Consider the following 18,084-nt stretch of genomic DNA (forward strand, 5'->3'; position numbering starts at 1 on the left):
CTTGCTGGTGAAGTTGTCGGCGACTCCCCAGAACCCAGCGGTGTTTAACGAAGTCCCCATCACACCACCTGATAGTCAGTGGTCCCGATTCAAGAATCTCCAAGTCTACCCTTGGCCCCTCGAGCTACCAGTATTTATTGATCAGGTACCGCCTGACCTGGGGTTTCCCCCCCACCCATCCCATCCCGGAGCGTCCTGGACCTTGCCCTGTGGGGGACCAGTTTCCTGCACTGGCGACCTCGGCGGTGGGTCTTCATCGCGCTTCGAGGCTGGTGTCTTCACTGTCCCTGCGCCTTCCCGGCGACCCCCGGCCGCCCACCTCCAACGCGCGAGTCCAGCGCTCCGCAAGACTCGCGTGCTCGCCGGCACTCGGGGCCCCACCCCTGCCCGGCGGGAGCCGGCGAGCGGAGGTCGCTTTGGTGCCCGGGATTTACCAGGCACGGGCTCGCCTTTACCCGCAGCTTCCCGGTACCGGGCGGCGGGGCTCGGAGCCGCCCGCAGCGCTGTTCCACCCCGGAGCGGGAGAGAGTTCGGGGCGCCGCACCCGCACTCTCCGCCGGGCGGGCCGGGGGCCGGGGGCGGGAGCTGACCCCGGAGACACGCGCGGCCGCGGGAGGGAGGGAGGAGGAGCGACCCGAACCCGCGCGCACCAGGTGGGGGGTCGCCCGGGGCTGGGGACTCGGGGTGGGTCCCCCACCGCCCACTCCCCGCTGGCTGCCCTCCTGGCAGTCCGCGCTGCCCCCGCCTGGCCCAGGTGGAGAAAACCCCCGGGTGCGCGGCTGCCGGGGAGCGGGCAGAGGTGCGGGGTCGGCGCCGGGTCAGCGCGCCCCTGTCACCGCTCCCCGGTCGAGCCCGGCCCGGCCCCGCTCCTGGCGGCGTTCGGGCGGCTTCTTCCAGCAACTTTGTTCGGAGGGTGGCGGGGGAGCGCGGGGGAAGCCCCGAGGAGCCCCGCGAGAGGCTGCGAAGCGCCGAGGCTCGCGAGGCCGGGCTGGAGCGCGGGGGCCCCCGAGCCGCCCCCGGGGCTGGGCGCGCTGCGGGCTGGAGCCAGCGCCGCGGCCGCCGGGACGCGCCGGGCTCGGCGGGGCCGCCGGGGCCGCCTGAAGGCCACCGCTCCAAGGACACGCGGCCGCCCGCTCCTCGCGCGCCGCGCACCAGACGCCGCCCGCGGCCGAGCCGAGCAGGCGGGCGCAGCCTGGGCGGGCGCGGGCGAAGGGGTGGCGGGAGGGCGGGCGCGCGGGAGGCGGCCCCTCCTCGGCGAGCCATGCGTGCCGCGGGCCGCTGAGGAGCCGCCGAGCGCCGCTGCCCAGACTCCGCTCTGCTTTTGTCTTGCCCTCCAGTGAATGGGAAGATGGAGATGGATGTTGCGGGAGTTTCTCCGCGCCCGGAGCCCATCCCCCGCTCCCAGGGGGCTGGCGGAGCCTGCCAGGCGCCGCCACCGCCGCCCCAGCCCCAGCCGCAGCCCCAGCCCCAGCCCCAGCAGCAGCAGCAGCAGCAGCAGCAGCAGCAGCAGCAGCAGCAGCAGCAGCAGCAGCAGCAGCAGCAGCAGCAGCTGGCTCAGGATGAACTGCCCGACCCGAGTGCAGGCGCTGAGGACAGCGACGATCCGGAGGCGAGACCCAACGGCGAGAAAGGAGAGAGCAAGGTAGGTTCACAGTGTTGGCGCTGTGACACCTTTCGAAGAGAACAAGGCGCTTTAGTAGTGGCTGTCACTTTAACCCCGTCCGCACCCCCCCACCCCGCCCCCCTGCCCTCGTTCGCCACGGTGCTGGGGGCTGGGGGCGGGGGCGGGGGCTGGAGGCGTGAGATCGAAGCGAATCGATGGGCGGTAGTGACTTTCGGAACTGGAAAGCCGGTGCAGAAGTCTGTCCTGGTGCTCGTGTTAGGCGGTGTGTCCCTAGAAAAGTCTTCTGGTACATGCGATGCTCAGGGTAGCACAGCACCCCCCCCGCCCCGCCCCCCGCAGGACATCATGGTCGGGCGACCTTTGCTTACCTGCACGTAACCCAGCGTTATTGGCAAGATCTGGGTCAAGGGGAAGCATTAAGTGTCCTGGAGCTGCCAAGTGGCTCCTAAGACTCCACGGAGGGAGAGGATATTAACCTACAGATGACGACAATGGGAGCAAAGTTTGGCCCATTTGCAGGATGGAGAGCCCAGCTTTAGCCAGCTCTGGGCTCCTCCTGCCTGGGATGCCTCCAGCCTAGGAGGGCAGGGACCAAGGGTCTGGCAGCAGATGAGCTCCGTAAATCTTTTGCAGCCCTGCTGTGTCATTGTAGACCCGGGGGTAGCTGCTCCTTACTGTGGAGAGATGAGTTCTTCAGGTAATTGGATTCTAGTAAGAAATGGCTCACATGCCATTCTCTGGTGCCGGTGTTTCTTCTGCGGAGAAAATTGTAAAACGGAGGAAATGGCATAGGAAATAATGACTTGGTAATGTTATTAAAGTGTATTTCTTATGGCTTTGGCTTGGAGCACAGCCCTCCTCTCTCTCTCCAGACACACTTGGAGTTCAGTTGTGCAGAAATGAGGGTGGTTCAGTTTTAGGCGGGTGTGAAGTGCACACACAAATCTGTTCGTCGGCTTGGAAACTGGAGACTAATGTTGGGGAAAAGTTGGTTCAACAAATCAGGCTGTTGGAGCCAAAGCAAGGTCAGTCACTCTACTTTGTCACTGTTGCTTATTTGAAAGAAGTGTACTTTTCCTTGGAAAAGAAGTGCATGTCACCAACTGCTCCTTCATGGGGAGATGGTCTTGGTGTCTGTTGGGACCATTTTGAAGGTGTTAGTGGATTGTATGGGTCATATTGTGATCACCCTGAGTGTTGCTATGCTATGTTTTGGAGACAGACTCACTTAACAAATGGATATTTGCAAATCTTTAGCGTTGTTTTGTGTTTTGAAACTAAGCTCAGAATTGAGGTTGTTTATCTACCAAAATCAATATTGTAATTTAAATGGCAGTCTACCAAGGAACTGGGATTTGAACACTTTTGGTAGACTGGACTGGGGCACCTTCAAATACATACAAGGTTTATATTGTGGGATTCAACTATGATGAATTTAAATATTTTAATATCCTCAGCTTTCAGTTGCTTTTGATTTCATTAATATTTAATTCTGTCATGACTGTATATTTACCACTTGAAATGACTATCTGTGGTCAACTTTAGGAGATCACTATAAACTGAGCATCATATTACCAAATGAACTCTGAGTCTCCTTTGTAAAATAGGTGTGGGGAATAATTTGAACAGAAAGCCAGTGCTGCCATTACCATATTGTTGGTTCATATGCCCCGAGCAGGAGAAATTCCTGCCATCAGCAGAAATCTGTGCTTATTTGTTTCCCTTTGATGCACCATACAGATTGTCTAATGTTCTACTGGTTGTGAGGAATAAGGAAGGCAATGCACTCCAAATATTATAGCAGGTGAAGCGAGGACTGAAAGCGGTTTGATTACATTTAGTTAATTAGCATGTTCAGATAATTGAGTATTCCACTGATGTGATTTTACTTTATGTTTGTCTGCAATTTTTTTAGATGGAAACAAAATACTACTTTTTTCTCCCCCTCCAGGTGTTTGCCTTAAAAAAATTTGTGACCGTCTTCTCTTCACCCAGAAATCAGCTCTGTTAACCCATTGTTTCTTGCCTTCCTACTCATTTTTCAAAGGGCTTGAGGGTACTTGCTGTGTGTTAGATTTGAATAACTCTTTTAAGTTTTGATGGATACTGAGACAAGTTACAAATTGATTTTTCTTAGGATATACTGTTATAATTAATGGGGAAGCTTTTGGGTATCTGACCAAATTATTCTACTGAAATATAAATGGAAGACAAACTGGGATAAAGTGGAATGTGGTTTTAACAAGCTCTTTGAGGTAAGCGGAGGAGATTATCACAGCAAGATTTAAAAACAGTAATATACAAATATCATGTATTGGACTCCCACCATTTCTTCTCATGAGTATAATAAAAATTTTGAATACTGTATTTTTTATCTTAAATCTTGCCCCCAAGAAAGGGTACTCTGCAGAGAATATCAATAGACACATCCCTCCACCTCCCACATTAAAATGTCATGGTAGTAACAACAATTTTCATATTCTGGTTTGGGGTGATGGCTTAATTGTGTGCTTCTTTTTCATGAATTGTTTGTTTTGGCCACACATGGCATTGCTTAGGGCTTACTTCTGACTCGCTGCTCAGGGATTCCTCCTGGTGGGGCCCAGGGACTATATGGAGTGCCAGGGATCGAACTCTTATCTGTTGCATGGAAGAAAAGTGCTCTACTAGCTGTGCTATCACTCTGGCTCCCAGTGACTTTCTGAAAATGGAGTCGGAGTTTAGTAATATATCAACTTGTCTTCTACATTGTAGATTTATAAGGCCACCTCCTCAGAAAGTCTCTGAAAGGAAAAGACAAGAAAACTCTTAGACAAGGATATTTTCATTTTAGAATTTTGTGATGTGACTGGGACTTTCTGTTTGTGGAATAAAATTGGAATAAAATTGTCTGATTCCACTCTAGTAGCAATTTTCCTCTTTCTTTCTTTCTTTCTTTCTTTCTTTCTTTCTTTCTTTCTTTCTTTCTTTCTTTCTTTCTTTCTTTCTTTCTTTCTTTCTTTCTTTCTTTCTTCCTTCCTTCCTTCCTTCCTTTTTTTTGGCTTTTTGGGTCACACCCGGTAATACTCAGGGGTTACTTCTGACTCTGCACTCAGGAATTACTTCTGGCAGTGCTCAGGGGACCAAGGATCAAACCTGGGGCTGCTGTGTGCAAGGTAAACCCTACCCAGTGTACTATTGCTCTGACCCCCCAGCAACAACTTTTCAAAGCAAAAGATAAAGCAGCTCCATGTGGTGTATTCTCTGACTCCATCAATGGGATAGGTCTCAGATTGACCTTATTTCTTCTGCCCTTTGAGAAGCAGTTTTATAAAAAGAAAAAAATATCCGTCTCCTAATTCTAAGACAATATCCTCAGCCCCTTTGGTGATCTTCATGTGATATTTCCTCTAACATTATCTCAAGATTATCCTCCCCACATTTATAAAGAGTTTCTCTAAGTTGGGCGAACTCCTTTTATCTAGTTTTATAGATGAAGATTAAACCGTCCTTGTTTTTGAGCAAAAGACCTTCACATCCTTCAACCTTCACCCAGTTTTGATTGTCCTCAATTTTCTATTGGCCTTTAACATTCTTTCCTCTTTGTACTGTTTAAGATGCTTCAGAAATGCTTTGTTTATGCAGAAAAACTTAGCTCCTTCTGAAACTTTTTCTGGCATAAGTTTTTAAAAGTATCCAGCATTGACTGTCGTACTCCATCTTATTTCCCATGCAAATGTATGAATTATTCCTGATAACATATGGATAATGTATGAATCCTTCTTGTTTGCTTTATCGTATTTCCTCCCCCTTTCTTCCTCTTTCTCTCTCTCTCTTTCTTTCTCTCTCTCTCTCTCTTTCTCTCTCTCTCTCTCTCTCACATAAACATGCTTACCCCATTGACCCTACTGTTTTGTAAAGAGGTGTGTATTTATGGCCCAGATGTGAGGTATTATGATCAAACCCTATTTTTTCCCCCAGGTCTTATTAAACTTTTGTTTTTGAAAAATTTATTGTTCTTGTGACTGGATTCAGAGACTGTGCACCATCGGTGATAGGCTTCACTGATGAAGGTGAATTAAGATTCTTTCCTCAACTGTGTGTTATCAATAGTGCTGCTCCAACCTTTTGGTCTTACAGTGAGTGCTATATGGAATCTTTTATCAAGATGGTCAAGTCTTTTTCTAAAATTCTTTTATTTTGGGGAGAGCTGGAAATTGAACCCAGAGCTTCATACACATGGAGCATTTATCACTGAGATGCATCTTTGATCTCTAAAGTTTTGTTTTTATTTTGAAATACTCTCAGGCTCATTCAAAGTTGCAAAGATAAGATGGAAAGTTCTCACATACCTTTTATCCAGCTTCCCCTCAAGTCTGCATCCTACATCAGCATGCTAGGATGATCAGGGTGAAGAAAGAGTTTGAAAAGATTAAGGCACTTATTTTGTCAGTTTTATTGAATCATTTTGTGACATGTTGATGCTCTACATTCCATCCTTCTCGGATTTGAAAACTTTGCTAATAGCTGAAAGTGTCCTGTAGATAATAGTTAAGGAAAAATTTTAACTTCAGGTTGATTTTCTCTTCCTGTTTTTTTGGTGGTGCAGAGCAACTTGTGAAGTACAAAGATTGAGATTCCTGAAGACCTGCATCAAGCAGCAGTGATCTCTATGGGAGTTACAAGTTGGGCAAAGCTCTTGAGTGCTGTTAACTTCTGGATAGTGATAGTCTATTATATCACTCTGAAAAACTCTCCAGGAAAGATAGGGTTTTCCAGTACGCCAAGAACAGCAAAATCTCAAGTGGCAAGTAGAAGAGAAGAAGCAATTGATAAAATCAAGATGATTCACTTAGATGCCTAACCCAAAGTTAGGCGCCCCCTCCCCTCCGCCACACACACACCCAAAAAGGCATAAAAGCAGGATCAACATGGAGAGTATCATGCTAAGTGAAATGAGTCAGAAAGAGAGGGACAGACATAGAAGGACTGCACTCGTTTGTGGGAGACTAACACCCAACGATAGTAGAGATAAGGGCCAGGAGGATTGCTCCACAGCTTGGAAGTTGGCCTCACATGTTGGGTGAAAAGGCAGCTCAGATAGAGAAGGGACCACCAAGTAAAGCATGTTTGGAAGGACTGCTTGAGTGGGAGGGGCGATGTGTGCTGAAAGTAGACTATAGACCTAGCGTGATGGCCATTTAATACCTGTATTGCAAACCACAAAACCCAAAAGGAGAGAGAGTAAAAGGAAATGTGCCTGCCACGGGGCGGGGGGGGGGGTGGGGGAGGAGGAGGGGGGGAAGGGAACATTGTGGTGGAGAATGGGCATGGTGGAGGGATGGGTACTCTATCTTTGTATGACTGAAATGTAAGTGTGGAAATGTGTAAGTCTGTAACTGTACCTCATGGTGATTCACTTTAAAAATTAATAATATTTAAAAATACAAACAAATAGGCACAAAAAATAATAAATGCCCTTGGGTTTTTGCATTGTTTTAGGTCAAGCTGACTTTCTACTCAGAAGCAGAGACTTATCCACCCTAGACAGGATGTCATTGTGATTACAAGTGAAGATCTGCATAAATCTGATTTTATCCTTATTTTCCATGGTTATGGACTGGAGCGCTAGCACATGGACTGGAGCGATAGCACATGGGTTTGAGTGATAGCACAGTGGGTAGGGGTTTGCCTTGCACACAGTGGACCTGGGTTCGATTCCTCTGTCCCTCTCAGAGAGCCCGGCAAGCTACTGAGAGTATCCCACCCACACGGTAGAGCCTGGCAAGCTACCCATCGCATACTTGATATGCCAAAAACAGTAACAAGTCTCACAATGGAGACTTTACTGGTGGCCGCTCAAGCAAATCAATGATGACAGTGCTACAGTGCTTTCATGGTTCAACCTCACAAACCTTATCTTTTCTTGTCTGACTCTTCTCCTATAAAATAGGAATAATTCTATTGTCTACCATCTATGATTGTGCCCTGGTTAGGATAAAAAGAAACACATAAAGTTCTTGACTCTGTGCTTTATAGATACTGATAGCTAGGTCATTTGTTAATAATTATGATGATTATTGTTCAATGACTAAGATGTTCAGAGTTCTGGGAAGGCAGATACATTCACCTTTGAATTTTTAGTTCCCAGAGGTTTTTAGGGCTGGAAGTGACACAGGCACACACAAGCAAAGCAAGATGGTGCTGGTTGAGCCAACTTTGACCTGGGAGCCTTAAGATAATGCCAGGTCTTTTTCTGGTGGAAAGGAGGCTAGGGGAGTTATCTTGATATGTAAATAGGCATCTCCTTTCTTCACAGAAAATTCAAGGGGGACAAATATGAAAGACTCCTACAGTCTAGTCCAGGCCCTAATCATAAAGGAAGTAGATTTCTGTGTTTTTACATACTATGTTCACAGCTTCTCCAGAGGAGTAGATCACAAATTTTAAGACAGAAATAGGGTCAAGGAGGTAGTTCAAAGAGGTGGAGTACATGACTTGCATGCACTAGATCCTATCATGTCCTCCCTGACCTCCCGCCAACAAAGAACTTTAAATGATTGAGCTAAAAAAACTATGTCCCTTAGGATTCCTTGGTTGCAAGCAACAGAAATAGACTTTAATATGGGTAAAAAGATACTTTACTGGATGGCTGTAGAGTAATCATCAAATCAAAGGAAAAAAAATGATTAAACTTATTTTTTTGGAACTTCAGAAGGTGGAGTGCTTGGAGGTCAGAGTAATAGAATGTGATGAAGAGTTGCCCAAAGGTTCCTATAGGAGAAAATAAATTCTAATCATTTTCTGCCTCGTGTCATTCTGTCAAGAGCCAAAGTCCATGGATGCTTATTTAATCACTCTTGTTCAGATCAGTTATCTGTGCTGTGACCAGAGAACTGTGGGCATCTACGCTGAAGTTCTGGAAAATTATTTTTGGGTGGAGATATCATTTCTAAGAGCTAAAACATCAATTTTTTGTTGCCTAACTAAGGAGATTAGATATTAGGGCAAAAATCAGCTAGTATAACATCTCTCCTGGGGCAAGGGAGAGAAGGAGAAGGGTAGGGAGAGAAAAGGACGAAAGAAAACTAGGGGGAAAGAATGAAGGAGATGGGTGAACAAATGTAGCTAAGAACCTGAAATATATATATATGTATATATATACATGTATTTGCTTTTTGGGCCACACCTGGCGATGCACAAGGGTTACTCCTGGCTCTGCACTCAGGAATCACCCTTGGCAGTGCTCAGGGGACCATATGGGATGCTGGAAATCGAACCCAGGTCGGCCGCATCCAAGGCAAATGCCCTACCCGCTGTGCTATCACTCTAGTCCTGGAACCTGAAATACATTGTAACATTAATTTCTTACCATTTTGAAAGAAACAATATTGCTTACTCACGTACAGAAGAGATATTCAGAAACAGGAATCTCTTTTTTCTTCCTCTAATTTTTATGAGGCTCCAGGATAGTCAGTGTATCCAAAGGCAAAACTAAGGCTTGTATCCAGATGGCTTGCGTTGTCTCAAATACCACCCCCTCCTCTACTGTCCCCCAACAACTACCCCTTTGAGGGAGTCTTCACCCTCACTGTATTCATGTGACAGTCACAGGAAGCATTTGGTATCTGATTCAAAAATTTAAATTCCTCAGTAAAATGTAATTTATGGTACATGGCTTATTGAGCAAGTCATTGAGAATGATTTTGATTGTGGGCCTTGATGTCTTATAATGTCGACCATCATTTATCATGGTATCCTCCAGTTCCATCCAAGTTAGCCAGAAAAATGACAGATACAGGATGATCCCAGTATATGTGGCATATGGAATAATTGGACAAGGGAATGCAGTGCAGTAAGGGGTGTAGTTTAATCACCTTTAACCCAAGAATATAGGAAGGAGAAAAACAGAGAGGGATAGAAATCGAGGTGGTATCAAGAAAAAGTAGATGGGAAGTAATGGGGGCCGGGGTTAATGACCCCATTTGTGTCAAGGGTACATTTGTGGTGTTGAGAAGAGGTATAGCCACAAACCACAGAGACAACAACACCAAAAGCAGGAGATCCAAACTACAACTGAATGTAAAATTGTCACAGAGGCAATCTGTGGGGTGGAGAGGGGTGGGAGGGAACCTGGGGATGCTGGTGGAGGAAAGATGTCACTGGTGGGACTGGTCCTGGAACACAGTATATCTAAAACTCAACTGTGAGCAACTTTGTAAATAACAGTGTATTCATTAAAAATACAGAGATCATCCAGGGAACTCAGGTTCTCTGGAATATGGTAACAATTTTTATGGCTGAGGCAAGATGGGGCTGTTTCTAAATTAAAGCAAGTTATTTTTCTTCCCAAATGCCTGATTGTTTCTTTGAGCTTAGATTTAGAAGATTTTTTTTTGTTCTCATACTTGAACTTTACAACCTTGTAGAGGGAGTCTTGCAGAAAGGAGCACTGTGGACAGTGGACATCACATTTTTGTGATGGTGAGTGTAAACCATACCTTTCTTCCTGGCATCTTACCAGATACCCCCTGGGCACTCAAAACTAGTGTCAACATACATTTGGCTTGTTTTTGTGGGGGCCACACCTAATGATACTCAGGGGTTACTCCTCACAGGTATACAGGAAGCACTCCTGGTATTGCTTGGGGTACGATATTGGGTGCCAGGGATCAAACCTGGGTTAGCCATGTGCAAAACAAATGCCATACCTACTATAACACATCTCTGGCCCAAGAATTCTTCTTTAACCTGTTTAGTTATCATGCAGTAAGTGTTTCTTTTGACACTGGGATCCAGAGCTAAAAAAGAGGAACGTACAATTGAATGGAAGAGATAGGTCTCCACAGCGCAGGATGCTCTCAGGAGTTGAGGTAACCCAAGAGCTGAGAGCCTGATGTCAGATGGAGAGGAGAATGACTGTGTTCTGCTTGCTTGGAGGCCACTTGGAAAAGTGTCATTTCACTGGAGTCCCCGAGGAACAGGAGAGGCAGCGAAAGGAATTTCCAGATGGAGGGAATGTGAAAGATTTAGAAGCTCTTTGTAGCATTGAGTGGAGGTGTAATTGTCATGAAGGCGGCTTGATGGCAGGACAGGAAGTTTAGACTTTATTTTATAAATAGCAGTTTGAGATAAGAGCTTTGAGTGTGTGGTAGCAGCCTAATGCTCTCTAGGAGGGATTCCCAGATGGGGGGATTTCATGGATCACTACTTTCAAAAGGAAGTGGGGAGACAGAAATAGAATTGTTTTTTACTTATTGTGTGACTAGAGAGAACATTGCTTTATTTCACGAATAAAGGGCATTTACATATTCCAAAGAGTACATAGAAAGAATACATAGAGTGTTTTGATCTCAGAATTGGGAGCTTTTTTTGAGAAACCATAGCCTAACACTGCACCAGACTCCACCTCTGTCTCTCTGCATCCTCCCTCATTCAACCATAGAATGGTTTCTGTGTTGTTTCCTTCTGTTTTGAGGTCACACCTGGCAATTCTCAGGGGTTACTCCTGGCTCTGCACTCAGAAATTGCTCCTGGTGGGCTCAGAAAACCACATGGGATGCCAAGGATTGAATCCAGGTCGGCTGCATGCAAGGCAAACACCCTACTCACTCTGCTATCTCTTGGCTCCTTTGAATGGTTTCTTTCTAGACTCTTCCATTGCTTTGTGGGTTGGATTATATTGGCATGTAAGTGGTAAAAATTAACCTCTTAAAAGTATACAATTACTTGAGCTTTGAGAGATGGCCATGCCTATGTAACTACCACCCACAATGGGATGTAGAATGTTTTCATCACTTGTGAAGTTTCCTGTGTCTCTGCAGACTCTTCCCCTCACCCTACCCAAAGCCTGCCATCAAATTTTACATAAATGGAGACAAATAGTACGTAGTCTTTCTTGTCTGACTTCATCTGCTAAACAAAATGTATTTGCTAGTCATCATTTTGATGTATCAGATGTATAATTTTTATGTTTTTCTTTTGTAGAGGGAAGATTCTTTGTGATGCGGGGGATCAAACTCAGAGTTTCACACATGCCAGGCATATGTTCTACCACACTAGTCAGCTCCCTGTCTCTGAGTAGCTCCCCCCCGCCCCGTGGTATAATATTTTATTGTAGAAATATGCCATGCTTTATCCATCTTATTGATGGACATTTATACATTCTTGGCTTTTATGAGCTATACTCTGTAAACATATCTGGACATACATTTTCATTTCACCTGGGTGAATTCCTAGCAATGGGAATGCTGAATCATAAGTTCCTGTACCTTTCTGGAAGACTGCCAGTCTGTTTTGACCACAGATTTGTTTCGCATCATTTGCATTTCCACCACCAATGCCCAAGAATTCCAGTTGCTCCCCTTCATCACCAACACTTATTATTGTCTGTAGTAGGTGTGTATCGACATCTCTTGTTGGCTGTAGTTGGCCCATTCCCTGCTAGCATGAAAAAATACTGATTATTTTTCGTGTTCCTATTTGCCACTTATATGTTTCTTTATTAAAAAGTCCATCGAAATTGTGGGCCTATTTTAAATGTTGGATTGTTGGTATTCAAATTGTTGATGCAGTTTACTATTTTTTTTAAACATAGATTTAAGTTCCAGCTAGCATTTGCTGGACATTTATCATGTGCCTGTCATGCACAAGGTAGATTCAAGTTGGGTGATCTCATTTCATGCTCCACAGTAATCCTGCAAAATAACTATCATTACCCTCGAGGTCACACAGCTAGTATATGGTGGAGGAAGGATTTAAATTTACGTCTGCTGGACTGTTCCTCTTTCCACTTCATTGGGTGTGACACAAGGTCTGCTTTCCACTACAGGTGAAAGTCCAAGCCAGAACTGTTCACATTGCTCTGGGTGCTTTAAAAGCAGCCCTCAGGTGAAACAACACAACTGGCATTGGATGCAAATTAGAACACTAAGCTTCGGGCTAGAGGACTCCCACTTTTGTTTCAGTTCTGAGAAGTACTGTCTGCCATCCAGATTAGAAAAGTGAGAATTCTCCTGAAGAGTGGAAGGTTGGAGGTGTTCATTTGCATTTCTGTTATAAGGATGTCCGTCACTCTTGGAAATACGGCTGCACTGTGGTTACCTGAGGCCCAGATAGGACGGTTTACTTGGGAATGAATCAACTCTCATAATCTAGTTGTGTTCTTCCAGGCTGCGAGGCCTTTGGACACAGGAACACTTTGTCTGAGGTGGATTCTCTTAGCTATAAAGATGATGGCTGAGACTCTCCTTGGCAAACCTGAGAGTCCTAATAATCCAATCTTGAATTTTTGGTAGAGTGGCAAACTCCCTCCATCCCATGAAACCCTCTGGTCCTGGTACAACCGAATTGCAAGATAGGTGAAGCATCTGGTCCATTAGAGCGTCTCAGAATATGAGAGCTGTCACTGGTGAAAGTGCTTTGGGGCATATTCAATTTATGAATCTAAAAATGACTCATTGAATTTCAGGACTAATGAGGGCCTGTGAATGACTGATTCCAGGTTCTCCAAATTGAGTTAAAAATAGTTCAAAGCAAAACTGTGGATTTGAATGGGCGGCCATAGGCTTTTCCAAGACAGCTCTGCAAGGCCACTAACCGTGAAGCCTTTTAGAAATCTAGCTGAGAAATTCTTTGGGCTGGGGAAGAAAAGGTACTTAGCATGCTTCCATGGGCAGGAGAGAAAGAAATGACCTCAATAAATGAATTTGTTTAGGTTTTTTGTTGTTTTTTGTTTTGTTTTTGGGTTATACTGGTGGTGTTTAGGGGGTCTCAGTGGTAGGGATCAAACCTGGCTCTCCTGCATGTGCATGCAAATCAAATGCTCAGTTCTTTGAGCATCTCTCAGCCCTGCTACTTTTTTCTTTAAACTGCATGGTTGGTTAGTTTTGTGTTACTAAGGATCATGCCCATCACAGACTTCCCATAGGATCTGCAAGTAGGAAGAAACTTCTTCTGTAGCAGTTTGTAGCACTTGAGTCCTGCCTTATTTTGAGTCCTGTCTCTCACTGTTTCTTATAACTGGGCATTTTTGTAAGTTTCAGGGTTTCCAACGGTAAATAGATTATAATATGTTTTCAAAGAACCTTCTAAACGAGAAACTCCAATTTAGTAGTATATATGCAAAGCTCTTAGAGCTTGAGACTCTGTGTGTGTGTGTGTGTATGTGTGTGTGTGTGTGTGTGTGTGTGTTGTGTGTGAGTCCGTTTGATTTTGTGGATAAATATGATTTCTGTGACCTTGTTCAAGAAATTAAGCAGCTTATTGTAATGGAGGATGCTGGAATCGAGGACTCATGGGTGCATGTGGAATAAAAGCGCGTGTTTGCCGAGTGTCCTGTGAGGTAGCAGGGGAAAGAGAGCTGTAGGCTCTGCAGTTGGGAGGTTCCGGGGCTGGAGCTGGGCCACTATATTCCCTACCAGCTGGCCCTGGGAACCTTTCCTCTTGTCTCTCAGTCGAGACTGCTATTTGGATGGCAATAATAGTGCTCCCACAATCAAAAAAGTTTTTGGATTTCGCTGCACTGTCCAGAATTGGCTCAATTCACTTCCTTCATCTGGAATGCTTTTCCTTCTCTTCATTTCCCTCCAGCCCAGTGGATTCCGACTCAGTCTTCAAATTTCAGTTCAATACCTCAAGGCAACTTTTCCTTATTTTAACCTTTCTTTGCCTACCCCATAAGTCAGGCCCCTGCTGATGTGGTTTCAGACATTCTTAATTGTGTAATTAGGTCTTTAATGGAAGCCATGAGGATGGGGACCAGGGTTATCTTTTCAGTTATTTCCTCTACCTTGACGAGTACATTTCTTTTGTTCGGCATCCAAATATAGCCCTGATAAGTTAGGTTGGGTGTAAATATTCACTTTGGCAGTCTTTTCCCCTTTAGTTTCTGATTTAGCCTGGTCTATGCCCTTTGGTAGTCTACTTTCTAATGGGAGAGACAGATACTAAACAAGGAAATGTGACAGGAAAAAAAAAAACACCAACTAAATAAATAATCTGACTCCAGTAGTCCCCTGACAATCTGACTGCCGGAATATATTTAGAGCCTTTGCCTAAACATATTTATGTAAACGCATCCATCAGTTCAGGCAGTAAAGAAATAACCATAGGCCAGTCTGTTTTCTAGGGCTGTCATCTATCTTAATGTCTCAGCACCCGGTCTCCTCTACTTTCTCTACCAAGTTTAAGGTTTTACCATCTTGGCATTGGGTAGTAAAATGAAAACATGTCCCACTCACCCCACTTCTTATATTCCTGGCAGAATTTGCTCGTGTCTGACAGTTTTCAGCTTTGGCCATGGAGGTGGACATTCATTAGTAGTCAAGTGGAAGTGGCCAACACTCATTGGCTTCTTGACTATACCTTTCCCGTTTTTCTGGACCAGACCCTCACTCCTCAGCAGTGTCCTCATCCAGTTCAGACCTGAGTGATCTCCACTGTAGTAGTCAGCAGACACATATGGCTGACTGACACGCAAGTGTAATTAAAATAAAATGCATTTTAAAATTCCGTTCTTCATTTTCACTTGCCACCCTTGAAGTGTGACTTGAAGTGACAGCAGTCATACATCTAATGACTTCCATCCTTAGAAGTTTGGCCAGGATAAATTGGAACATTTCTATTTCTGTCCCAATACTTCTCCAGGGGCTGGAAAGATAGAGATGACTGGTTCAATCACCAGCACAGTATACGGTCCCTTGAGTACCATGAGGAGTGTTCCTTGATCACCACTGGATTTGAACCCCAAAGAAAGTAAAACCAACATCTCTTGGACAGCAGTGATAGTCTCTAATGTTACCTCTCTTGGCCTGTCTTAGTCAGTGTTCCCTGAGATCTTTCTGAGATGCTCTGAACCCTCACTCCCTTGACAAAGATAACGATGTTATAATTTCTCTGGGGTTTGCTCTCAGTTCTTGGTGAATTACTTGCAAGTTGTTTTTGAGCTATCTATATAGTGTATTAAGAGTGCTTAGAATAAACTCATTCAAAAACTTCAGTAAGTAGGGTTGTTGCTTTTACATAGGTGGTCCTCACCATCTCAGTATTTGTCCTTGGCCACTATAGAAAATGGTCTCTAGGAAAGTGGTTCCAAGAGATGAATTTCCTAATATCCAAGTTCAAAATCTTTATTAGTGGGTAGTTGAACCACTGACTGAAGTATCATTGACACCTCTTCTTTGCCATTTTCTAATGATTGTCTTGCACACCGTGGGGATTACTATGATGGTACTTGTCTGAGTATATAGGCAGTGAAATCTTGCTAAGAGAGTTGAATTCTAACATCATCGCAGAGATCTTTGCTTGCCACGACAATACAGGGTATAATTTTCAAGTAAAATAATAGATAAAGACTTCCAAGTTACAAAGCATACCACTACAGTATCCTGTTTTTTCCCCCTTATATCCTACACAATATAATTCCAAGTACCTCTGATACCAAGTGTGGATAAGTAAGAGAAAGAAAGGATATGAAATATAAAACTAACAATAAAAGCTGCCTTTTCCCTTATGTATTTCTTTTTTTTCATTCGTGGCTGTGAAAAGTGATCTTTTTTAGAATTGACGGGAGGACTGGAGGTTTAGTCCTAAAAGATTCTAATGTGGGACTCGCTGAGCCTTTGTCTAGCACATTACATGACTGTCAGCAGGAACAGAGATGGGAAAAGGGCCCCAGGGTGGATTTGGTGAATTTCCTCCCTGTTAGCTAGGATGAAAATTTGAATGACACCTTGAAGTGATTTAGAACTCTTTTATTTACACATCCAGTTAGCTGGCAAGCCCCTGGGCATCACATTCAGAATGTAGCAGTGCATGGAAAACTGTGAGAGAGAGTTCTCTGCCTCCTCTTAGCTGAGGCAGAGCCTGCCAGAGAGTGAGAAGGCAGCTAATAGAAATAGTAATCAAGAAAGGAAAAGGCATATGGCAAAGCCAATGAAAACGACACCTTCTGGGTATTTTTATGTACTGTTTGAAAGGTACTAAAAACACAGAAGTGCCGAAAAAATAATATATTTGCCAAAAGTTAGAGTTGTAGCCAAGGCAACCACAATTACCCATTAGTTACTTCCTCTTTATTTCTTTATGTTTGCACTAAAGATGTGAAGCCAGAGCTTAGTCCAGAGACTTGTGTTTCAAAGAGCATTCACTTTGCCACTGGGGTGCTGATGGGGAAAAGGTGAGGCAATGTTGTCTATGATGCAGAAACCTAGAAACCTGGAAACCTAGAAAGGGGCATTCGCAGGGAGCAAGAATAAATGGAAGATAGTGACTGGAGGGTTTGTTTGTTTTAATCTGTGGACAACTCCATTAACATCACTGTTAGAATAGAAGTAGAGGGGCAAAAGGGTCTTCTAATTAAGAGAATAGATTAGGGGCTGGAGCAATAGCACAGCGGGTAGGGCATTTATTTGCCTTGCACGCAGCCAACCTGGGTTTGATTCCCAGCATCCCATAGGGTCCCCTGAGCACCGCCAGGAGTAATTCCTGAGCGCAGAGCCAGAAGTAACCCCTGTGCATTGCCAGGTGTGACCCAAAAAGCCAAAAAAAAAAAAAGAGAGAAGAGAATAGGTTATTTTAAAATCACCCAATTTGTGGGGCTGGCCGAACCGGATTCGATTCCCAGCATCCCATATGGTCCCCGAGCACTGCCAGGAGTAATTCCTGAGTGCATAAACCCGGATTCGATTCCCAGCATCCCATATGGTCTCCGAGCACCGCCAGGAGTAATTCCTGAGTGCATAAACCAGGAGTAACCCCTTTGCATCGCTGGGTGTGACCCAAAAATAAAAATAAAATAAAATAAAATAATCCAATTTGAGGAAGACTCAGTCAGATAATGGAAAGGGTTAAGCACGGTAGCACTGTAGCCTCATTGTTCATTAATTTGCTCGAGCGGGCACCAGTAACGTCTCCATTGTGAGACTTGTTACTGTTTTTGGCATATTGAATACACCACAGGTAGCTTGCCAGGCTCTGCTGTGCGGGCGGGATACTCTCGGTAGCTTGCCGGGCTCTCCGAGAGAGATGGAGGAATTGAACCCGGGTCAACCGCATGCAAGGCAAACACCCTACCCGCTGTGCTACTGCTCCAGAAGAGCTTAAGAAGAGAAGTTAAATGGGGAACAAGGGCCACATAGCCTCTGCTTTGACCCCTCATCTGGGCTGCGGGTAGGGAAGGCAGCAGTTCCCACCCACAGCACTTTGTTAGAGAACAAAGGAAAGCTAACCAGACCAAAAGTCACAAGCACCAGCAAGGAGAAGCAAATTCAGAGCATCTGTGACAAACCAGTGGCCTGTTGGGAGCATGAGATACCGAAGAACAGGACCAGCAAGGAACCGGCGTGGACCAAGGAGTGTACATGAGAACCAGCAAGGAACTAGTCTGAAGCCTGGATAGGAGAGAGGACATCAGGGGATCCACAACTACCTTCTTAAAATGGTGAAATCAGTAAAACAGCTTCATAAACACCTGGGATTTT

At 45.1% G+C, this 18,084-nt stretch overlaps 1 protein-coding gene across 1 annotated transcript in view; it reads left to right on the plus strand.

The window, feature by feature from the left end:
- Positions 1-639: 639 nt before the first annotated feature.
- The window catches only part of LOC129404219 (uncharacterized), a 654,811-nt gene continuing 637,366 nt past the window's right edge, over positions 640-18,084 (plus strand). The window contains exons 1-2 of the mRNA XM_055135094.1: positions 640-653; positions 1,338-1,642. Coding sequence (XP_054991069.1) covers positions 1,349-1,642 — 294 coding nt within the window. The 5' untranslated portion in view covers positions 640-653; positions 1,338-1,348. The remainder of the gene's footprint in view (positions 654-1,337; positions 1,643-18,084) is intronic.

Source organism: Sorex araneus, chromosome 4 (assembly GCF_027595985.1).
Source record: "Sorex araneus isolate mSorAra2 chromosome 4, mSorAra2.pri, whole genome shotgun sequence".
Taxonomy (NCBI): Eukaryota; Metazoa; Chordata; class Mammalia; order Eulipotyphla; family Soricidae; genus Sorex; species Sorex araneus.